Genomic DNA, 24,338 nt, shown 5'->3' on the forward strand with positions numbered 1-24,338 from the left:
GTTTTAAGTTTTGTGTATATAAGATTTCCAGACCATCCATATTTGACTATCTATTAGAAATCACCATGTTTAGATGAATGTATAGGAGTAATTTCCATTTGCCTCAAATGTTAGTCTAAATTGAGTCATATGCGAGTTTATGTGTTTACACGCTTTCAAACTTGTTTACATTTTCATTACTATACCATGTGTTCTACCATTGAATGTTAAGATGAGATAAACGAATATGTCCAGTAAATAAAACCAGTAACTGATAATCCAAGCACATGAGTATCGGGGAGGTCCACGAACCCAATCTTTTGGTACGATGCATGATAATCTTATTACCCATAAGCGAGTAAGGTTATCTAGTCGATATAAAAGGCATTTCCTAACTAAGTTAGGAGGCGAATTTATTTTTCAAAATCTTTTCAGATATGAAGTCAGCCATAAGTTTGAGCGAGCGACCCTGAACCCCACTCCGCTCACACAACTGTAAAAAATACAGCGACGTTGTGGTCGCAAATTTAAGAAAAAGAGAAGAATCACAAATCTGAGAAATAGAAAATAAAACAAAATTGAGAAGAGAGTTTGATAAAAAAATGAGAGAAAGGAAAGAAAGGCCTAATTAAGAAATATCATTTTTAAAATTAAATTAACAAACAAGGTATCGACGAAAATTATGAAAAGTTGGCTAAAATTATGGCAATTAAGTTTTAAAAGTAGAGTATTAAATAAATAGTCCCTCTAATAATAGATCAATTTTATTTTTGTTATAAATATTTATTTATTTACAAATAAATGATAGATTTATTATTAGATGACATAAAAATAGGGCATTTCAAATAACTACTTTTAAATTATGACAAAAAAATATTTTTTTATTTATCAAAATATTTTTAATAAAAAAGAAAATAAAAGAGAGGAAAATAAAATAAAAAAGAAATAAATTTTTTACTTATATTAGTATTATGAACCATGTCTCTTTAAAAATGTTCTATATTTGACAATAAATATTTTTGAATTTTATTTCAATTGGATATATACAATTGCCGTTAGAAAAATATTTTGACCTTTTTACACAAAATACTATAATTTATAAACTTAATCTCAAAACTACTGTGGTATGTTTCATTTTAGATAAATATATAAAAATGTTTTTGAGAATAACAAAAGTTATTTTTGGAAAAAAAAGTACAATTTTTTTTAAAACAAACTTTGACGTTGTATTTTTCAGAATATTTTAACTTTTTATAGGTACTTATATAAAGAGGCTAAATATTTTATAACTCATAGATATAATAATTTTTTTTATGTTTTAGCATAAAAAAGTAAATAATTTCATTGGATTATTTTTATATCTTTTAATACTATGACATAGTATATCGATATGGAAAAAAAAATTAATGTCCAAATATGAGACGTTTTAAAAAGAATGATTAAATTGAGAAAAACGTATAAATTTGGTGAATTTTTATGATAAATAATTGAAAAATAAAAAATGATTTATTTGTTAAAATTTATAAAATTAACAAACAAGAATATCCAAATTATTTTTACAAGAATATATTTCATAAAATTGTCAAAATTATGGATTTAAAAAATCATTTTACATACAAAATATTCAATTTAATCATTAAATTTATTTTTGACATAAGAATAAATTAAAATTATATTTTTTATAAGACTTAACAATTTAATGAATCCGAATTATATTTTTTTTACTTTCACTGATTTTCAGTTTTTTTTTTCATTTTAAAAATTGAATAAATAAATAAATACTTGAAGATAATAAAAGTATAAAAAATTAGATTGAGTTTATTAATTCATTAAATCTCTAAAAAAATTATGTATACTTAAATGAAAAATAAATTAAAGAACTAAATTAAAATTTAATTCTGTAAATTAAGTCATTTAACTTAGTTTACTAACATAAAAATGAATAGAATGATTAAATTGTTAACAACAATAAAAGTAAAAAACTATATTGTTTGATTTACAAACACGAAAAGAAAACTTATACATTATGGTGAACATCAAGTGTACATGAGTAATTTATTCTAGAATTAATCGAGTGTTTATCTCATGCATTGTTTGTGTCATATCATATTTACAACAAGTCAATAGGCATTTGCAATAGAAATTTTTTTTAATTTTATTATTAACTTTTTCATATAGCTAACATACCATTGATTTGTTGCATGAATAACATAGCGCAACGGTTGTATGAAATAATTTTTCGAATAAATCATATTAAATAACTAATCCTTACTCAAGTTGTTGAAGCTCCACTAACAATGTTATATCTAACACATATCTCGCATTACTTTGTGGTTAAATATTTTAATTAATTAATGTGAGCTGTCAAGAATCAATCTCTAAACCTTTCAATTATAAAGGCTCTAATAGCATGTTAAATAAACAATCCATTCAACCACTTAATGCTCTAATGGTAGTGTTATCTTAGCAAATCCAACATTGATTTTTGTTTTTGAGATAGATTCAATTTTTTTGTTTAAGTCATGAGTTGTTCTGAACGGGTTCCAACTATAAAACGACACCTTTAAACCTGCTATATTCAGACTAATTACCACTCGAACTGGATAGGTCCCTTGCGGGAGCTTGCATATATGCACACAGATCGAATCCGCGACTCCACTTAAGCTAGAAGAACATTTTTAATGAATTACATAAATTGCAAGGAATGAAAAGCTTAATTGTATTTAAATTTGAACCAAATCCATAATAGATTCAATATTATGTTAAACCAAATCCATACTACTAAGCAAAATTACTGCTTATAGAACACATTATGGCCGAATTACATAAATTGCAAGCGATGAAAAGCTTAATCGTATTTAAAATTGAACTTTGACTTATAAGAAATAAAAACAATGTTTGTCAAAGGAAAAAAAACAATGAGAAACAAGAAAATCACAGCAAAAACAAGCTAAAAGATGCAAGTCTATTATAATGTCTGTACAATGTGGAGTATGAAAGTCTAAAAGTGTACAATTATCACAAATTAAAAAGAATAGGTAATTTGTTAATCAAGAAAAAAAATACCCCAAGTGTTAATTTGTGATCATGAATTAAGGATTATAAAAAAGTCCAGCACAGTGGCACTTCCAACCCAATGGCTTATAATTAGAGTACCTATTATTATTTCCTGAAGAATGTGCGGTGCTTTGGGTTTGAACAAAAGCAGGTTGAAGCCGGGTGTGAGTCGGTATTGTAGGGAGCTGAACTGGCATGCATGGGTGGCAATTATTGCATTTATTGTGGCAACTTGGTGGTGTTGAACCTAATCTTGTTTTGTCTTCATCAAATAAAAAACCCTAAATCGAAAATAAAGAAACATCACCATTAAATAGAGAGTTAGCTAAGAAAAAAGAGAAAAGTGGAGAAGTTTGGGTGTAATTAATACCTGAGGCTGAGGGGAAGGTGTAGGAGGAAGAAGCGGGGGATTACTATTAGAGCAAGAAGCCAAGGAAGCAAGAAGAAGAAGAAGACATAATGTAATGACCAAGTTTACAAGGCAACATTTGTTAATCATTTTGGTAATATCATGTCACCATTAATTGGCAAGAAGAAGAAGAACCCACCAAGGAGAAGAGAGAGAGAGAGTGGTTGATAAGAGTAATGAGATAAGGGAGGTGGTTTTAGAGAGAGAGGAGATTGGCAGTGGGTGGCAGGCAAGTGAAAGCAACAAGACTATGGCGGAATACAAAGTGGGATAATCCACATCACCCTTTTCTCTGCTACAAATTACAATTATTCATAATATTGACGCAGGCAGCACATCTATTCATTATTAAACCCAACCCAACCCAACACTTTTGTTTCTTGGCTTCACTTTGACTACAAATTTATTAATTTCTCCATTCTCAATCTCTTACCTTCATTTCTCCTCTTCTAGTTCTATCTATATCACACAAACCTCAACATTCCATTCTTCAAAACGAAATTTATATATATATTTATGCAAAAATTATCCACCTTCCTACATTTCTAAGGAATTACTATAGTATAAATTAAAAAAACCAAAAGCAAATTCAATTCAATTGATTTAACTCATCATTTCATGATTATCATTAAATATCTTAAAATTTATTAATGATATAAACCTTATTTATTATATAAACAATTATTATTTTTTGTATCAGTTTTAAATGACCCAAATATTTTAAGACTGAAGGTCTGAAAAACTACCGACCTTTCAAATTTTTTTCAATAGCACTCTCACCTTGTAATTTTTTCAATAGCACCCTATTTTGCATTTTTGGCTTTCAATAACACTCTAAATTAAAAAAATTAGATGATTTGATTACTATAAGGATGAAAATTTTCAAAAAAACTAAATTTAAAGATGAAATCATACTTTTTTCTATTTGGACACTTTTAAACAAGTTCTTTAACTTAAAAAAAAATTCAAATAAGTCCTCGATAAATGAGTTTAATTTGATGATTTATGGTGCTATCGAAAGTCAAAAATACAAAATAGGATAAAATTGACTGTTTTACAAGGTCGGGGTGCTATTGAAAGCCAAAAATACGAAATAGGGTGCTATTGAAGAAATTACAAGGTGAGGGTGCAATTGAAATTTTTTTAAAAGGTCGGTAGTTTTTTAGACCTTAAACCATATTTTAAATCTAAATAAAATTATAGACATTTAAAACTGTATTTTCTATAATATTATACGTACAACTTAGTAATTAATAATAAAGAAGTTTGTTATAATTGATCATCATAAAATAATTCAAAATATTTTCTACATAATAATTTTTTTACATATGTTATAAACATAAAAAATTCAATTTCATGAATTCCAAGAAATACAATCTTAAGTAATACTGTTGAGATTTAAAATTTTAAACAGTTTTTAATTTTTATAAGGAAAATAGAAGTTTTATTAAAAATTATAAAGGAAACTTTTAAGTTGAATGTTTTTCAAAAAATTAATAATAATTTCAGATTTTAAACAGATCGTCAACACATGTATATTATACACGAGATGTTAAAATCTGGGATTTCAGATTTGTATTCCATGATAATATTCTTCTATAATTACAGAAATCGAATATGCTTATGTTATAATATGGGGTTTGTATTCCATAATAATATTCTATACTAATATACTTCTATAATACAAATTTCAAAAATAATAGACACCGAAGGTATCCAAACTAACACTACATTTTATTTTGGTGACCGAATTTTAATTTTTTTTGTTTTGGTTATTAAACTTTAAAATTATTTCAAAAGGCAAAAATCATGACATGCAAGCTGGATTTTATTTGACAATCATTTTTTTCATAAATAGGGTCATTTATGCATAATATCAGTTCAACGAGTTTTTTCGATTAAACTATGCAAACAGAAACAAAATTCGGCTGATAGTTAAAACTTGATAGAGTAGCTAAAAGATTTAGCTTGAAATTTAAGGGGCTGAGAAATTTTTCTGAATAAAATAGAGGGGCACATATTGTATTCGGCCAAATAGAAAAAATGTTTTTCTTTCTTTACATAACTATGATTCTGTCCTTCAGTTCTTTATTTTCAAATGAATTTCAGATTCAATTTGATCCATAGTCTAAAAAATAAAATTTATTGTTAATTTGATATGAATTTCGTAAAAAATCATGTATACGAAACACACCCTTGCATATTACAATACTGAACTGAACAAATACCCCAAAACAATAATTGAACTAGGGGTGTACAAAATTTACATAACCCACCCAAACCAACCATATGAAACCAACCCAAACCACTATATTCATTTTAATCATAAACCATTGGATTATTGAAATTTTATAACCCAACTAAAAGAGTTTCTTGGTTTATTTGGGTTTGTTTGGGTTATATATTATTTAAAGTGCATATACATTTGTTGATTGATTCACCAAGTTTTTTCAAAAAAATTATTTTTTAAATATTTTTTCTGGAAATAAATATTTTTGGAACAATATTTTAAAAAAAATCTGGGAAAATATTTTTTTCCTGGAAATAAATATTTTTTTTAAAAAAAAATTCTGAATTTTTTTTATCAAAATATATTTTTTCTGGAAAAAAAATTTTAAATTTTTTTTCTGATTTTTTTAATTATTATTTAAAAAAAAATCAGATTGAAATTTGGGTTTTAAATTTCTCATCTAAAGTGATTAAAAGCAAAAAAAAAGTAAATTAAATAACCCATATAACCCATGTTGGTTTTGAATAACTAAACTAATATAACCCAAATTATTTGGGTTATAACCCAAGATAATATTAGAAATTCAGTTTGGGTGGTTATAAGCTCATAACCCAACCAAACTGAATTTGAACACCCTTAAATTGAACCCAGCAGCAAATCTTATCGACCCAAACGGCCATCGTTTCTAAACTTTCAATAAAACTGTGCATGCAAGTCGATCCATCATCAACATGACTTGTGCTGATATCAAATCACTACATTTTATTTTACTAAGGGTGTGCACCGAAACAACCGTGCACACTAGAATCGATCGGTTTTCTGGGTGACAGAAAATCGAAGCCAAACAAAAAAAAAAGTCAGGTCGGTTCTGTCGGGTACACACACATATATATATGTTGAATTTGATTATGTAGAGAAGATGCCATCAGTCATGGTGCATCATACTATTTATTTTCATTTCTTTTAAAATAAAAAAGAAAAACAAGGAAATGCAAAGGTGTAAATTGAACCTCGCCCAAATCACAGATTAACTAACATGTTTACAACCTAAACAAATTAGAAGTCAATGACATCATAAGAAAATTGTAATATATAAATATATCTATTCAGCTATTTTGGTATTTCGGTTCTCAGACAAGAGAATCGGACCAAATAGAAATTACAACCGAATCAAATCAATTACATTGATTTGGTTGGGTTCAAAATTTAGGTTTGAATTGGTTCTTGCACACCCCTACATTTTACTCAACTTCTTCAACACATGCATTTACATTTGTGAGTAATAGAGTGATAGTAACACATTCAAGCGCACAAGTGCATTAATTTCACCATTCCATGGTAGATCATAGTCAATGCAACAAATTTTCTTATACTCCAAACAATGATATGCATTTAAAGTATTGAATTGAGGTTTGAGTATGTTGGTCAATAGAGACAGCACCATTGCTATTATGATGGTAACTAGAACCGTCTCTGCAGTCTGCAATGCTTAAATGCAAAAGACAGAAAAAAATGATAGTGTAGAGCTCAATCAACGTAAACTTTCTAATGACTACTTTAGTGAAAAATGCAGAATTAAAATCGCTGGTTTGAAAACAGCTATACTCCATTCCCCACCAAATGAAACTTATTAAGCAGTGACATTTGTTCAAAATTAGACATTACAACACGGAAAGAAGAAGAAAAATAAATGTAAAAGTGTATGCATGATAAATAAAACAGTCAGCCTGCGATAGTTTTGTGTTTACCTCTTTTTTTTTTTTATCGGAAGATGGTTTCATCTAAGATTAGAAATCGACTACGAGAGTCGATTTGTTCAGATAGAAGCATAGTCAAGCAGCTACACAGATTTGAAAGCGACACTGCATACACACAGACACACTCTCTTCTCTTTCAATCTGAAAAACCCAAAGAGAGAGACTGATTAGTAACCTTACGTAAAAGAGGTTGTAACAGAGAGAAAAGAAAAGTCTATACAGAAGTTGAACTCTTTTAGAGTTAGCTTAATCCTTTAGAGCTGCACTTAGAAAAAAGGTGCCAACTCTATAATCAGTGATCTCATGACCTACATACACACGTACAAACATCAGCCACAGCCTTTCCTTTTCTCTGCACCATCCATAACTCTCTCTTAACGTCAATTGTTATATTGGTATATATTATGTCTTATTAGTTGTAAATTAGTTCATCAAGACAATTCCAGGTTTAAATTGTTGATTTTTACACCACCAATTACTAATCCACAGCAATTGGATAAAAACATTACGTTCAAGAAGAAAAAAGATATTACAATAGTTTGATTCTTCTGGCTTATAAAGTGTTCATTGTATAGTCCTATTAGCAAAGTATTTGAAATAACAGTTACTCAATAACTGACGGAAAATCTCACCACAAGAAAAATATTTGAAAAAAATCGCTTGAAAAGCAAAACGTTGCAATAATAATTTCAAGAGCAAATGACTCTAAGGCCCCTCACGTTTGTCATAATTCACAGTTTGGTACCTCTTATTTGAAAATCAAACAATTTGGTACCTCGGTTTTGATTTTTTAAACTATAAGGCCCTTCTATTAGTTCTGTTAATAATTTGATATTTACTTTTAAACGATTTGGTACCTAAGTTTTAATTATGTAAACGATTTAGTACCTCAATTTTAATTATGTAAACAATTTGGTACCTCATTTTCAAACGATTTGATACCTCACGTTTCATTCCGTTAACGATTTGGTACCTATATTTAACAGAAAGACCTTATAGTTTATAAAATCAAAGTTAAGGTACCAAATCGTTTGATTTTCAAACAAGGGATACCAAAATGGGAATTATGACAAACGCGAGGGGTCTTAAAGTAATTTGCTCTAATTTCAATGTAGTATGGTATACTGAAAGGACCACAACAACATTTATCAGAAATAAGTAACAATTGCAGATTCAAAAGTAAATAGGATTAAAATGTAATTTGAATTGATGCCAAGAGTTGATAGTATGGTATAAATGCGCTCCTAAGAAACAGTTAAAAATGTCAAAAAAAAGGAGAAAGTACAAAGAGAGAAATCTTCAAAGAGATAATGTTTCGATACACCAAAATTGACAAGTGATGGACGACTCTACGGTGATGATGCAACTGGTAACTGCCGCAACCATCTGATAAAAAGTGGACCCCTCACCCTCATGTCCCTAATCATGTAGCTGCATGTACAAACGTCACATGCACAACAGATTGCTTAAATGTTGTCTGATGCTACTACAGTACTACTGTTACTAATTAATAGGCCTTCAAAAAAAAAATAGTCCTTTTCTTTACTGACAAATTATATCCTTATAAATTCACTTTCATTTTCTTTTTCTTTTCTTTTATAAAAAGGCAATATACATTACCAATAGACCAGTGTTTTTTTTTTTAGACAGGATACGTACCAAATGTTTTAAAAATGATAATTTATTAACTATATTTACACTATTATAATTTTTTTTATGTAATCAGGGGTATATCACAAATAAAGTTTTAAAATTGGTATTTTAAAAGCTTAAACTTTTACAAATATTTCTAAATGCTAAAGGCCAGTTTTAATTTTTTGGCCCCATCTAAACTGTAACATGTTCAATAATTCCAAACAAAATTTTTATTTTAGGACAAGGGAAAATAAATTCCGAACTAAATTTAACAATTGGGTTTTTTAAGGCCATTTCCAATCTCTCTATTTTAAAATAATTCTATATAAGCTTTTTTTTTTGGTAAATCTATCAAGAGCCTTATATTGTTTTTTGAATAACAAGCTATATTACAACAAAGCAGTAAAAACACTACTGCTAAAAAAAAGATAAAATTAGCTAAAACATTACATTAATTATTTGAATTAACACAATTTAAAAACAAAAATTATCTCGTAAATTGTCCATGTAATATTTTTATGTTATCGTCTTGTCAAATTATTTATTTAATATTTTTATGTTAATGTCTCGTAAAATTATTTATGCAATGCTTTATGTTATTGTTTCGTAAAATTCTTTATGTAATATTTTTATATTACCGTCTCGTAAAATTATTTATATAATATTATATTAATTTTAATATTTTATTATGAAAAATAAATGATTAATATATTTTTATATTATTGTGTGTAAAATTAGTTTATAATTATTTAATAATTAAATGGTAAACTATAAGTATTAAATTGTAATTTAATCAAGGCCTAATTACTTAAAAAAAAAACCCCACCTTATAACATTTTTTCGTTTATACCTTGACCTAGGAAAAAGTTCATTTGTACCCTTTTTTTGATTTTTCATTTTCGTCTCTAACCTAAACAGCTAATTTGACCTCTTTTCATTTGGAAAAATATTCAAAATGATCCTTTATATTTAGCTTATATTCTAATTAAACATTAATATTATTAATCATTTATAATATTTTCATCCTTTAATTAATTTAATTGTCAAATAATTTTAGGGTAGAGATGAAAACGAAAAATCAAAAAAAGAGTACAAATGAACTTTTTCCTAGGTGAGGGTATAAACGAAAAAATGTTACAATGTGGGGTTTTTTTTCCTAGGTGAGGGTATAAACGAAAAAAAAGTAATTAGGCCTTTAATCAAATAATATAATATTCATAAAGTGAAATGATGAAAGGGAAAACTCTTCACCATTTTTGATTTTGATGAGAGAGAGGAAGAGAGCTACTTAAATGCATTTAAGTGACTCTATTGGAGAAGGGGAGTCACCCATTCCCATTCAGGTGACTCTCATTGGAAATGGTCAAAAAGAGTGTTTATTTCATGCAATGTTGTGTCATGTCATATTATTTACAAGCCAGTGAACATTTTTTAATCATTAAAACTTCCACATTGCTAACGCACAATCGATTTGTTCCACGAATGACATGACGCAACGGTTGCATTAAATAATTTTTCCCGAAAAGAACATATTACTTTTTACACTACTACTATCATCAATACTACATCATTTTATTATTTTAATAACTTAACTCATATTTGAACTATTTTTACATGTTCATCCAAAAATTAAAAACAACTATTAATAATAAAATAATAAAAAATTAATTAAAATATATACTTTACTATATAACAATGGAAAATAACGAAATTTACTTAATCAAATCAAATAATTATTAATTTATAAAATATGCGGATTTTTACTATTCAATTTTATGTTAAGTTAAAGAAATATAATAATAAAACTATAAAATTATAGAATTACAACATTTGAATTTTTATTTTTATTTTGGTCAATAAACCAAAAAGAGACTATTTCATTGCTTGAAAAAGCTGAAAAAAACAAATTTAACAATGTTTATAAGCTTGACTTTTAACTTTACCATAATAAGCACCCTACACTGGATAGCAGACAGTCCCTATCTACAAGACCACATTAAACAAGAAAGATCATATTCCTGCACCGCATAATAATAGCTAATAGCCTGCTGACTTATAGTTACTTTCACATAAATAAAGATTAAGAAAATATAAGGTTTAAGGAGGGACTTTCTCAATTAGCCAAAATAAATATGAGAATTTGAGTTGGAAGACATTGGTTGGACTTCATACAACTAGCCGAATGGTTAAGGAGGGACGGACGTTAATGCTACAGAAGTTTTTTGGGAACTATGGCTCACAAGAAGCACTCCCATTATCTATTTTCTAATTCTGCAGAAAACTGTTTAATTCCTTAATTAAAGGTATGAAAAAACATGTCAGTAGTCAGGGGCCAACAGTACCTTTTTTTCCGGCAATCAGAATGCGCCTGTTTTAGCGGGAGGTATCCATAATTGAGTTAGAATTTAAACAACTCATTCGATGCAATTCTTCATTGACAATCACTGGCGGGATATTCCATGTTCCAAAAGGATGACCAGTGATCTTGCCACCTAACAATTAAGTTGAAAGCAAATAAGGCTGATGAAAAGTAAACTTCAAATCGTCATGCAAATTTGGATGTAAGAATATTTTACCTTCTTTAGTGGCTTCCTGGCATCTCTTCTGGTAATTTAAAGACAGTTGGGGATCTAAAGTTTTCAGCAATATGTCATACTTCTCCTCAGCCTCCGCAATACGCTTGGCCTGAATAGGAAAATATACACAAATTTATCTTTTGAAAAAAATGTCAGGTGATAGAAGGGTATCAACTCCTAAAATCAAGTCAGTTTTATGATTGAACTGATGATAGAGCATGTAAAAAGTTAGAAATGAGATGCCAAATATCCATCCTCTATCAGAGCCAGTCGATCAACAACTGATAGACATTTATGGGCCTACAACAGTTTAAAGCTTGACGCGAATAGAACACTTCTTTAGCTTTAACTCTCAAACTTGCACATGCACCCCCTCTGTTTCTATGATGCATATACAGTAAACACGCAGGAAGGCACAAACAAAGTGTAGGCAGAGGAAAGATACACCGCACGACTTGCCTAAACTTGCATATGCGGGAAATTTTTTATGTTCCAAAACAACGATACAAAATAAGTATGAGGAACTGCTTTGACTACTTACCAACATGATTGGGGCTGTTGATGGTCCATATATTCCAACAAACATGCGCAAAATATTGAAATTGTTCTCTATTACATCATCCTACAGAAGCCATTATAGTTTTAAGCAATAACATACGTAATTAATTTATTGGAACCAAGAAATTCATGATAAGTTCACTCACCTCATAGTCAAACCTACGAGCATTAGTGTCAAATTAGCATGTAGTGGAATTGATTGTGCTTGGAACATAACAAGACATTCAAAAGATAAAAGAATTTATTAGTGATTCTAAATAAACACCCGTGCTAGCTCAATTAGAGGGATGGTACATGACACTTGAGCAGAAAACGTTCAAGACTGCAATGGGATGCAATTAAAAAAACCTCATGCATTGTTGTCAAATGGTTATAGTTTCACTTGCGCACAGTTACTCTTGTTTAAAACATAAAACCAAAGCACTTACAGGTCATCAGATACTTCCACGAGAAATTCCGAGATTGATAGGAAGCCCATATGCAACTCATTCACCTTGAGAACAGCTTCAAATAAAGTCAGAAACACAATAATCATATTAACAAATATATTGACAAATCTGGAGTAAATCATAAGGAGTATTATATTGTGGATCAACTAGTATTTGGGTGGTTGTGTTTGAGCCATATGGGTATTCTTTAGAAGAACATTTGTAAACCAACAACGGAAAGGAATATTTCTATATCACGTATTCTATATTCTATACTCTATATATGGAAAGTTTATCACAAGAAATGGGGAAAATGGCTTTGATCAATGAGTAGAAAATAGACAGAAATAGCAACGCGTCATTTCTTTACTGAATATAGCATTAAAAGATGAGCAAAGGGGTTTCAAGTTGGATCTAATGAGAGCAGAAATAATTTACTTCATAAAAAGGCAAAAAATAAAATAGAAAAGAGGCTAGCATAACTATAGTCTGAATACCTTTTCTCCTCTCAACTGGTACATGAGAAGATTTAATATTCGATAATCAAAAGATTTGAGAGAAATTGCCCTCATTACATCTTCAATGGAGATCTGAGAAGCAAAATTATGATCAGCATAAGCAGAAAAAACCTAAGGAAGCCTATAGCTCACTGATAATCGAAGTAAAAATCTCGAAAGACTTCTGAGAAAATTTAGAAAAGTAGAACTTTGTGAGAACTAGTACCTCCTTGCGCCTAATGAGTGCAGTGCAAAGTTTTCTTTCCAAAGACCAGTACTCCTCTCCAAATCCGAGTTCTTCTAAAATCCTTAATCCGTCATTAAAAAATATTAGTAAAACGCATGAGACTTCAAATCGCCACCTAATCCCATAAGATGAAGGTGATAAATAATGGGAAATTATACCTCTCAGTCAGAAGGCCATGGCATTCAAGTTGAGCCACAAGTGGCCTGAATGGATCGGTTTTCAACATGTACATGCACTTCTTAATCCAGATCTCATTTCCTTCCCACATCTAGAATGGTATAATGCAGCCAAAAGAAAAATCAATAAACTCAATCATAAGATTTTTGCAGTCTGCTTAAAAGTTATCAGTATTAGAAATTTAGAACCTCATTTTCTCTTTCTACAACTCCATCTCTATTGGTTGACAAATTCACAATCTTTTCATTCAGGCTATCCATCTGCATTGAAGGGTACACTCAAGCATGAGGATATGCAATCAAATCATAAAACATTCATGACGCTTGATCTGCATCATAGTATTCCACTAAGTTACTAACATTTAGCCAAGCTTAAAATCTTCCGGAAAAAGTATAATTGATGTTTTCTTTGTGGGAGCATGTCAAAGTTCTTATAGAAGTCTCACTAAATTCAGCATACGTGTCTTTGAAGACACAACAGCAATTCAATTAACATCAATAAACAAGATGTTTTTGTATTTACAAATTAACAGAATCTGGAGAGGGGCCATAGGGCTCCTAGCAGTCACCTGATAGATATAGCTTTCTGTGAATGAAAGCACAGGTAAAAACTTGAATATTGCTTGCAGCGAGTTTATGTCCATTTTATGAAACATGAAATATGACCTGCACTGTAAATTTGACAAAACAATATCAGAATACTGCTCGTAAAATATGAAAGCGCTAAGCATATCAGACCAAAAAAAAGAGTCAAGGTCTAACATCATGTTATGATGAAATTATCAGAAATCCTGCCTTTTAGTGAGAATAAGTTTGTTATTTTTTAAAACAACAAGTTTAGGGGGGAGAACGGAAAGAATGACTGTTGCTTAAAACAATAACATGAGAGTTAATAATAAGGATCAACTGATAAGTTCCCACTCTTTCCTGCTCTTATTATTTGATAAATGCTATTCAAATCTTTTATGGGTTTGCATCATATAAACAAAAGGCAGAAAACATATACACTCAAGTGAAATTTATTATTTAGAAAGAAAAAAAATTAACATATAGATAAGGGAAGTCCACTGCATTAGCTAATTAAACTTCCAGAAAAGATTGGAGGGTGCATATGAGATTGTCCAATTAACCAAATATTATTAAGGTTGTTATTAAGAAGGATTAAATAAGAAGTATGAATGATGAAGCAATAATTGGCTTTTGTCTCAAAGTGACAAAATAGTTCATGACTTACAAAATCCTCCAATGTAGAATTAGCTCTTTGCATTGAATCCAAGCTAACGACAGCCATATCTTCGAAGTTACCAGACTCTAATTTGTTCTTACTTATTTTATTACTAAGACTTGATACAACATGTCCGCCACTAGTTTCTCCACAGCCTATGAGTTAGGGGGAAAAAAACATTACTTAAATAATTAGAATTATAAATCAAACCGCTGTATAATTAAGAAAGAAGAGGTACCAGAAAGAGTTGGATTAAATAGGAACGATGCTTCCTCAAGAAAAGAAACTGAAATCTGCAAATCAAAGAATCAAATTTATAGAAACTAAGTGAAATTAAAGCAAAACATGGACATAACCTTAGGCACGTGCTCTGTAATCAAAGTGTACTTCTCTGCAATGTCGAGATTGCCGCATGGATTTATCTGCAAGAAAAATAAATGAATGATGAAATCAATGTAAATAAAAAGAAATGGAGTGATGTTATGTGAATTAACCAAGAGAAGGACTAGAGAGGCAAGGAAGCGGTCAGAATGGGCATTGGAAGTGGAAACCACGCTCTTGGATTGCATCAACTCTAACATTCTCTCTACTTCTTCTAGCTTTCTCAGCTCTTCCATCTCTCCTTCAAACCAAATTCTTAACTTCGCATCCCCAATATTCACCTCCTTCCTACTTCCTACACCTGGGCCTCAGGGCCTGCCTCCTCTCCCGCCCACCTTGGACTCACTTCAATACTAATTGCTACTCCGTTAATCTTTTTTTGGTTAATTACTACTATCTCCCTAAATTTATATATGCACCCTTCAATTTAAATATATAATTTCCTCTAAAAAATAAAGGCTTATTCACCAAAAAATGTTGCGGCTTGAGTGAATTTTAGCCAAACCTTTAAAAAAAACACCATATTTAGCCAAACCCCGTATGTTGTGTTTCTTTTGCAGCCATTTTTGAATCAAACCGGATTTTGTGCCTACATGCAGTGACGGAACCAGGAGTGTAAATTAGGGGGGTCGGAATTTCACATTAAAATATAAAAGTACATTAAATAAAAATTTAATCAAACAAAAGTGTTAAATATGGAGTTGATAATAACAAATAACATAAAACAATTAAAATTACACTAAAAATTAGAAAGGGCAAGAGGTGGAAATAGAAAACAATTAAGTTAAAATAGAAAAAAAATTAGGTTAAAATAGAAGAAGAAAATTAGGTTAAAATAAAAAAAAAAGAAATAAGAAAGGAGGACCAGCTGCTGAAAGAATCAAACAAATTGTTTGATTCGTGTGAAATTGAAAAAGAAACAGACCTGCGGGCCATGTCTATTTCTATTTCAATTAAAAGTTCCAAACGACAAGTCAGTTTGGATGTGATCCAAACGACCTGCCGTTTGAAACAATAAAAATAAATTAAAAAAGGGGGGAATGACTCCCCTCAAGTCCAAAATTCCGTCCATTTCCCTCAAATCCACTTAGATGGATGACACGTAGCAAATGTTAATTTAATGCGATAATATTTTTATCATTTTATTTATGTGTCATCCATCTAAGTGGACTTGAGGAAAATGGAAGGCTTTTGGACTTGAGGGCATTTAAGAAAACCTAAAAAAAACAGTTGCGGCGCCGCGCTACAACTGGTTTTCATGGCAGGCAGCCCCCAGCAAATCTGTTGGGGGTCGACACAAAAAGGGACCGGTGATAGAGTAGCACCGGTCCCTTGTAATCTCTGACGAGGGAGGGTCGGCCGACCCTCTTCGACCCTCCCTCGTTCCGCCACTGCCTACATGTTATTCATGTCACTGCCAATTCAACAAAACTAGCTGACATGGCACATTTCAAATCACTAACTCAAACCTAACCAAACCAAAGATGAAATCAAATAAAACCAAATCCAACTAAATCAAATCAATTCAAAAATTATTTTTTAAAACTCATAAATATTTTAAAAAATTAATATTAACTTATTTCATTTAACAAAATGATAGGTATGTTTATAGTTTAATTTTTTTATTAAATAGATAAAAAATTGCAAAATTAAAATATTCAAAAATCACTAGCGACTTTTCCTCCAAATTTATTCCGAAATTTAATTAATATATTTTTTTTATTATAAGACGAACAAAATATATTTTTTTCCTAATATTTTCCTCAATCACCATTAATTTGCCGCCAACTCAAACTGACCGCCGAAATTTTTTTCCAGTGGTCGTCATCCGCTCCGGCCATCGCTGGAGTCTTCTCTAGCCATGGAGAAGATGAACAATTCATCTTATCTAGCCATGGAGAAGATGAAATGTTCATCTTCTCCACAGCTGGAGAAGACGCCAGCCATGGAGTCTGAAGAAAACTCCAGCCATGGCGATGGCCGAAGTGGATGGTGGCCGGAATGGGCGATGACCGGAGTAAGAGTGTTGGTAGCAGCAGCGGAAGTCGATGTCCATTTGGATAAATATTATTTTCGAGATAAATTGAAATTTAATTAAACTAAATAGAATTTTAAATTATTTTTCAAGATAAATTACGATATCTGTTGAATATTATAATTTTTATTTGTTTAGTAAAAATTTAAAATAAAATTATTAAATATGTATGAGTTTAAATAATTGATCCATTATTGATTTGAATAAGTTGGACTTGGTTTTATTTGGGTTACTACGTGGTTAATTGTGTGGTTTAATTAAATCGAGTTAGTGGTTTGAGATGTTGCCATGTCAGCTAAATTGTTGAGTTGGAATTGACATGGCTGACATGTGAGCAATAAATCCGGTTCGATTTAAAAATGGCCGAAAAAGAAGCGAAATATATAAAATTTGGTTAAATCTGGTGGTTTTGAAAGGTTTGACTATAACTGACCCAAGACGCAAAGGTTTAATATTTTTTGGTGAATAAGCCAAAAAAAGATTACGATTTTCTTCCTAATTTTAATCTTTTATATAATTTGAAGTCCCTTATTATAAGGAGTTTTAGTTAAAAAAAAATTAAAATGTGAAGAAAAAACAATAAATTTCTAAAATTTGTGAAGAACATAGTATTTTGAAAATTAAAAATATTATATATCGGAGGGAGTATTATTATTCCTGTCACCCTATCATGCGGTTCCTGTAAAAAAGAATAGACGCGATGAGACATCACTGATTCACTGGGTCTCCAAACGTACGAAGTTACTGTTATTTAGCAAGAACAAGATCAATCATATTCATAGCGATGGCAGAATCAAGAAAAGTTTCCCATCTGCTGGCTATGCCTTATCCGGGTAGAGGCCATATTAACCCCATGATGTATTTCTGCAAGCTATTAGTTTCAGCAAACTCTGGTATTCTCGTTACTTTTTTAATTACTGAAGAATGGCTTCATCATATTGGCTCCCATCCAAAACCTGCCGCCATTCGCTTCGCCACCATACCTAATGTTCTTCCGTCTGAGCATGAAAGGGGTCGTGATTTTCCTGGATTTTATGAAGCTGTTATGACAAAGATGGAAGCGCCTTTCGAGCAGGTTCTTGATCGTCTTCAACCTCCTGTCACTGCTATTATCGCTGACATTGAATTGCGGTTCGCGATCGATTTGGGCAATCGGAGAAATATTCCGGTGGCTGCTTTATGGACTATGCCGGCTACGTTCTTTTCTACTCTCTTTTATTTTCGGGTTTTTGCACAAAATCAGAATTTGCCCATCGAGTTACTAAGTAAGATTCTTTCACTACGTTGCTTTTTCAATTTAAATATCAATTTATCCCAAATTATGATGAATTAGTCCAAGTTCTTAGACAATTATCCTTTACAGTTGTTTTCCAAATTGGTGTATTTGGTATAATTAAAAAAATTAAAAAGTTAAAAGGGTCTAATTGACGAGAAAATAAATTTAGTGTTACTTGTCTTCTGTGCGCAAGTTAAGGGGACAAATCGATACTTATCATAATTTTTCTATTGGCATAATTTTCGTTCAAGTAGTACTGCAAAATAGCTATTCAATCATGTTATGTTGCTTCTGTTCAAAACAACAGAAGATATATCAGGAACTTCTTCATCAAATTTAGCAGAGCTTCGAGCAATCTTCCTCAAGACTGATTTACGGGTCTTGCAGCTTCTTCTGGAATGCATTTCAAAGGTCCATCAAGCACAATATCTTCTATTCACTTCTATATATGAGCTTGAAGCAAATGCGATTGACACTCTAAAAGAGACTTTCCTCTTTCCTGTTTATCCGATCGGACCTGCTATACCTTATTTAGAACTCATACCCAATTCGTCGGTAGCTGACAACAGTCCTGGCCATCAAAATTGGTTGGATTCTCAACCTGAAGAGTCTGTTTTGTACATTTCACTGGGAAGTTTCCTCTCTGCTTCCGCATCCCAGATGGATGAAATGGTTGCTGGCCTTCAAGATAGGTGTTCGGTATTTATGGGTGGCTCGTCGAGAAGCTACTCGGTTAAAGGAGATTTGCAGTGACAAAGGACTAGTATTGCCTTGGTGTGATCAATTGAAAGTGCTGTGCCATTCTTCTGTAGGTAGATTTCGGTCACATTGTGGGTGGAATTCAACTCTAGAAGCAGTTTTTGCTGGTGTTCCAATGCTTACTTTCCCTCTATTTTTGGATCAATACCAAAATAGCAACCAAATTGTGGAAGAATGGGGAATCGGTCGGAAGGTCCGGGGACAGATGGGAGAGGGAGAAGAAAATTTAGTGACCCGACAAGAAATCGCTCAACTAGTTCACAAATTTATGGATCTGGAAAGCAGTGAAAGGAAAGAAATGAGTAGAAGAGCTAAAGAAGTAAAAGATATATGCCATGTAGCTATTGCTAAAGGTGGATCATCTGTGGCAAATGTTGATGAATTGGTTAACAAGATTTTGCTAGGGCACAGCCGATAACTCGAACAAAACTCTAGCCTAGAAATATGTTGATTAGTATATACATTTCTGTTTGTGCATGCCTTTATGTATTTATAGCATTGAATGTATCATGAGAGTTTCTTTTAACTATTACCGAAAGAGAAACTCGAGAGCAAATTACAACCTCAACATTACAAACACATCTACTAACAATTAGTCTCAATGGTACATCGCAACACCTTTCTAATTTATTAGTCCTTTGTCGTTTTCATTTCACAAACATCAACGGCAGATCAGATCAAAAGCTGTATAATTTTACCTGGGGCTTGTACTGGTGCCGAAAAAGCCCACCTGTCGTGTGGAGAGAATAGTCGAGAAAATAGACCTTATGTGGTGGAAAAGAAAGAAGAATTCAAAGAATGTTCGAAACTTCAAAACTTTTAGGGTCTGTCATTGCCAGATCCCTTCCTTGCACCTGAAGCCTGATTTTCATGGGTTTCCAACTTTATAGCTCCCTTGGTCAAATCCGACGATTCAGTCATGTCTTGTTGTTGGCCATGTTCTTGCCTGCTTTCCCATAGCTTCCCATTCTTTGCTATCGCAAGAATCAGCTCCAGTTGTTTTTGTTGATGCTCCTACAAAGAACACTATATATAAGAAACAAACACACACAACATTTAAACTAACAAAAGACCAAAAGTTGTGAGAATCTTGTCCTGAAGTTCATGACTTATGCTAACTAAGTCAATCACAGTAGCATATACCTAATTTTATAAGTGATTTAACAAGTGGTTCTGTAGTCTATGCAAAGCATTATTTTGCATTTGCTTCTTTGGTAAAATACACTATTTATTTCTTTAATGCACCCTACCTAAACTAATTTCAGACGAACTTTCAGAATGGTTCAATTAGGAAGATACAGCCTAATCTACTACCTTTTGGACCCACTAATTAACATTGGTATCATCTTTAAACTGTAAGGCAATCTAACTGGCCTCCTACCCAGTATAGAGCAATCTCATCACTCGCTAACTATCAGACAGCAACAAGACTTTATCGGCATACAGACAAAGCAGGGAAAAACCCTGGCATGATTAAACTATTCACTTTAATTTACCTGCATCGCCAGCAAGACATTCTGAATTTCACGAAGCTCCTTTTCAAGGATATCTTCCTGCATTGCTAGTGCTCGAGTGGCTTCAGAGTTCTTTTGTGCCAAAGCTGCAGTCTTCATATAGATACAGAAAGATATTAACAAAAATTGAGAGCTTGCAAGTTGACTTGCCAAAAAGTTGCAGAAAATTCACCTACCAACTATAATTATAAAAAGAAAAACTCTATTTCCCACACAATAACCCTTTTAGGCTCTAGTCTATAATTAATAACGTTCCACGAGTTATGTTCCCAGGGATGTCAACTTATGTTCTATTGGTCAAGCATTTTATAAATAAACATCTAAACAAAAATTGAAGACTTATCTAGATTATGTTGCAATGACAACCAGTCAAAAGCTATTGCAGAGGATAAATGTGCTCTGCAGCATGCTCATTAAACTCACTTCAACTTGAAGCGGATAAATAAAGCACAAAAAAAGGTTAATTATGCACTACAAGAAAATAGTCGATGCAATAACTAGTGTCTAATAAGTAAGACTTCTAGTTTCATAGAGAAAAGATATTATACTGGTAATGACATCTAGTTAAAACAAAGAAGAAATGCAAGGACAATTAGAAAAACAAAGCTAACAAGAAACACCGATTTGGAGAGCAATCTGCTGATAAGAATGTATCCAGAACTAAATCTAGGTTTTCTTCTAGAGCAGATAAAAAATGCTACGCAATGCCAATGAACATAATATATTCCACTAAAAATCGAACAGCAATAGGAATCAAACCATAACCAAACAAATGTTCAGAGATATGATTGCCTTTTTTTTTGTTTCAAGTTAAATTTCTTAGACAAAGGAATTAATTTAAAACACGAGAATTCTATCATACAGATCGAATCCTACAATTGATTTGCACAGAATTGAGCTGAACTCTAGCTAAGGAATTATACTATGCAGTTGGCATTTCGCATACACTCGATCACTAGATTATACAAATACATAAATGCTTTAAAGAACATTAAGAAGTTAATATACCTCGGCAATGGGATCTTTTAAAGATTTCCTAGTGACCCGAAATCGTATTCCTAATTTCTCAAGCTGTCTAGACAAAACTCTAACAATAGCAACACAACTTTTCAAATCCTCCTCCAATTTCTCAATCCTCTCAATCAAATTAACACTCTCTCTACCTCCCCCAACCTTTACTTTACAAACCCTAGCCCATTGCCTTCTCCTAATCCACGCGCCTATCGCCATTCCACTCACTAACATCACTAATCCCCAAGCCACCGCTTTACTGTTACCTATCAGCGCTAACACAGTCAATTTTGAGCTCAAAACAGTACAGTTCACCGCGTAACTAACGGTAATAACCGCCGTCGATATAAAACACAGTAATTCAGTAATTGAGAGAAAATAATCGAGATTGATATCATTTTGCTGCTCTGCTTGCTGTATGTGTACTGCTTCGTCGGATGGATAGGCTTTGAGAGTGAAATTTTGGGGTCTTGGAGTGAAATTGAGAGAGTTTCGGGAGTTGCAGTGAAAATTACGAAAATGTGAAGGACTGCTAACGTGGCAAGAGATAACTGGACAGTGATGAAGTGGAGGAGGAGAGAAACTATGGGTTTTGAAGTAGCAGAAAGTGATGCGAGAAGGTGAAGCGGGGGCTGAGAAGAGATGTTGAGAGGGGAGGACTGACATTTTTCTGATTCTGGTGTTGTCGTTTTGATTAGGTTGTGGGGTGATTCGAGTCTGGACTGTTGTCGTTTTGCATGTATAGGAGGAGCATCATCGGCAGATGTAGAAGAAGAGCGATGAGTTCAATGGTTTCGTTGGCGCGCTTGGGCCTACCAGCGTATGTTATTTTAAAAACCTCTTTTTGGCTACAATGCACCACCACCAACTATAAAACACTCCTTCGGTCCTAATATAGTTGTTCGCTTGCATAATTTGTTTGTTCCAAAACTCTTATTTAATTCTAATTTAAAATAATTTTTAAATAGTTATTATTCTCGTCTAAAAATCACCCATCAGCTATATGATATTATCTGATGTTAGTATATATTGTTGTTGTTCATCAAATAAATATATATTAATAAAAATCGATCTAAATTTATAAACATCTATAATATTAATTATATTTTTTTAAATTGTGTAAAATAGTGAAAGTAAATAACTCCATTTGAACGGACGGAGTATTTAATTTTTTAGAAAAAAGATACAAACATTCTCCATTAATTTGACAGTGTCTCACATTTGACATAAATTTCGTAAGAACAAAAGATCAGCTCATCCTTTTAAGTTGGCATGAAGTATCAAAGACATCATTTATGGAAAAATTAATAAAAAAATATGAACTTTTGCATTTTCATATCATTTCCATCCATTTACAAAAAACAGTGGGTGGAAGACTTAGTAAAACCTAATTATCTTTAGTTAATCTTAATAACTGTAACTAAACCTAACTATATATAATCCACCGCAGTTGCCGCCTTACCATCTTTGTTCGTCTTCGTTTTCGTCTGTTGGCAAACGAACGTCTGCTCATCTTAGTCGAACCTAGTTAGGTTTGTTAGCTGAAGACAAGGACGAGTCTTCTACATGCACGTCAGTTTGTTGGTTCGTTGATGATGGAGAAGGTGGCAATTTGTCTCCATCTAATGTGGCGAGAAAGTGATAATTTCAAAGGTAGGTGATGAAGAAGAAAAACGATACATGTTCAAAGTTAAAAAAAGATTCTTAAAATTTTATACAAAATTTCATATTGATTTTTATTTTTTTTTAAATATAAAAAATAAATTAATATTTAAATATCATTAAGTGCCAGTTTGAGAAATGACATACTAAGGATCTTTTTAAGTTTTTTAATATACTAATTGGAGCCTGTATTTCACGTAATGGGGTGCAATTGATAGAGAGAGATTTGATTCATTTTGACAAAATTTCGGATTTGTTTAACCGATTTTACTATACATGATGTCTGATATTTCATGCCTACTTGATGGATGAATTAATCCTTTATTCAATTTTGTAGTTTGTTTATCGCGAATATTAATCTCAAAATCTATAAAATAGTGTTTTAGACATCTCGTTTAGCGGAAACAAAAACGTTGGGATGCTTATATAAATATCTCAATTAATTATTTTTGAAGACCTTAAAAACATTTTACAAAAGAAATAAAATACATGATCTATATTCTAATACAATAGTGGCTTACATAATTAAGGAAGTAAGTCTGTAATTATAGAATAAAACCATATGTCTTGGTTATCTAATATGTGTGCAATAAATTCATTATATATATTTAGGATATCATTAATAATACTTGATTTACAACGCCCTGTTTCCATCCCACAATTCAACATCTTCATGGATTAAAAAAATGGACATATTGAAATAATGAACTAAATTACCACCTGAATGCACCAATGAGAGCATTTTCCATAAACTCTTAATTAGGTCTTCAATCAAAGTTTCATGATCACATTTTTATCCCATAACAAACTAATGCTGTAATAGGATTCTTACCAGAGGTTGACGATGCATCACTCAGAATTTGAAGTGTCCATACTCGAATGTAAAATTGTCGACAGGGAGTTCATTTGTAAATTAATCAAAAGCT

General features: G+C 31.5%; 3 protein-coding genes and 1 pseudogene across 4 annotated transcripts; 1 reads left to right on the forward strand and 3 right to left on the reverse strand.

Moving 5' to 3' along the window:
- Window positions 1-2,913: 2,913 nt before the first annotated feature.
- LOC126654704 (EPIDERMAL PATTERNING FACTOR-like protein 1) lies at window positions 2,914-4,720 on the reverse strand. Its single transcript, XM_050348650.2, has 2 exons — window positions 3,407-4,720; window positions 2,914-3,317 (listed from the first exon to the last, which is right to left on the reverse strand). The coding sequence occupies exons 1-2, from the start codon at window positions 3,533-3,535 to the stop codon at window positions 3,072-3,074; spliced, it is 375 nt and encodes a 124-aa protein (XP_050204607.1). The 5' UTR covers window positions 3,536-4,720; the 3' UTR covers window positions 2,914-3,071.
- Window positions 4,721-7,250: 2,530 nt separating this feature from the next.
- Window positions 7,251-15,507, reverse strand: LOC126656171 (uncharacterized). 2 transcript variants are annotated; one of them, XR_008789453.1, is made up of 16 exons: window positions 15,269-15,507; window positions 15,131-15,196; window positions 15,013-15,067; window positions 14,784-14,929; window positions 14,119-14,220; window positions 13,739-13,810; window positions 13,532-13,641; window positions 13,353-13,434; window positions 13,127-13,219; window positions 12,630-12,694; window positions 12,348-12,360; window positions 12,185-12,265; window positions 11,644-11,752; window positions 11,410-11,559; window positions 11,011-11,050; window positions 7,251-7,573 (listed from the first exon to the last, which is right to left on the reverse strand). XR_008789453.1 is itself a non-coding variant. In XM_050350673.2 (15 exons), exons 1-14 carry the CDS (start codon window positions 15,389-15,391, stop codon window positions 11,441-11,443), a joined length of 1,236 nt encoding a protein of 411 aa, XP_050206630.1. In that variant the 5' UTR covers window positions 15,392-15,506; the 3' UTR covers window positions 7,251-7,573; window positions 11,410-11,440. The 2 variants fall into 2 exon arrangements, 1 of the variants encoding a protein (XP_050206630.1); XM_050350673.2 differs by lacking the exon at window positions 11,011-11,050 and having other exon boundaries at window positions 15,269-15,506.
- A 2,338-nt stretch (window positions 15,508-17,845) lies between these two features.
- Window positions 17,846-19,751, forward strand: LOC126655997 (UDP-glycosyltransferase 87A1-like; annotated as a pseudogene).
- On the reverse strand, window positions 19,731-22,608 carry LOC126655998 (uncharacterized). The gene is made up of 3 exons (XM_050350428.2): window positions 21,748-22,608; window positions 20,722-20,832; window positions 19,731-20,239 (listed from the first exon to the last, which is right to left on the reverse strand). Exons 1-3 carry the CDS (start codon window positions 22,414-22,416, stop codon window positions 20,045-20,047), a joined length of 975 nt encoding a protein of 324 aa, XP_050206385.1. The 5' UTR covers window positions 22,417-22,608; the 3' UTR covers window positions 19,731-20,044.
- Between the last annotated feature and the right edge of the window lie 1,730 nt (window positions 22,609-24,338).

The sequence above is a fragment of the Mercurialis annua genome, linkage group LG7 (assembly GCF_937616625.2).
Source record: "Mercurialis annua linkage group LG7, ddMerAnnu1.2, whole genome shotgun sequence".
In the NCBI taxonomy this organism is placed as follows: Eukaryota; Viridiplantae; Streptophyta; class Magnoliopsida; order Malpighiales; family Euphorbiaceae; genus Mercurialis; species Mercurialis annua.

What these genes read in the sequence shown, in the direction of transcription:
- LOC126654704 (XM_050348650.2), bottom strand. Translation starts at nt 3,535, where the DNA reads ATGATTAACAAATGTTGCCTTGTAAACTTGGTCATTACATTATGTCTT. An exon ending in CACCTTCCCCTCAGCCTCAG is followed by an intron (nt 3,318 to 3,406) that starts GTATTAATTACA and finishes TTTTCGATTTAG; the next exon opens with GGTTTTTTATTTGATGAAGA.
- LOC126656171 (XM_050350673.2), bottom strand. Translation starts at nt 15,391, where the DNA reads ATGGAAGAGCTGAGAAAGCTAGAAGAAGTAGAGAGAATGTTAGAGTTG. An exon ending in TTACAGAGCACGTGCCTAAG is followed by an intron (nt 15,068 to 15,130) that starts GTTATGTCCATG and finishes TTTGATTTGCAG; the next exon opens with ATTTCAGTTTCTTTTCTTGA. An exon ending in CAACAGCCCCAATCATGTTG is followed by an intron (nt 11,753 to 12,184) that starts GTAAGTAGTCAA and finishes TTTCCTATTCAG; the next exon opens with GCCAAGCGTATTGCGGAGGC.
- LOC126655998 (XM_050350428.2), bottom strand. Translation starts at nt 22,416, where the DNA reads ATGTCAGTCCTCCCCTCTCAACATCTCTTCTCAGCCCCCGCTTCACCT. An exon ending in TAAAAGATCCCATTGCCGAG is followed by an intron (nt 20,833 to 21,747) that starts GTATATTAACTT and finishes ATCTATATGAAG; the next exon opens with ACTGCAGCTTTGGCACAAAA. An exon ending in ATGTCTTGCTGGCGATGCAG is followed by an intron (nt 20,240 to 20,721) that starts GTAAATTAAAGT and finishes TGTTCTTTGTAG; the next exon opens with GAGCATCAACAAAAACAACT.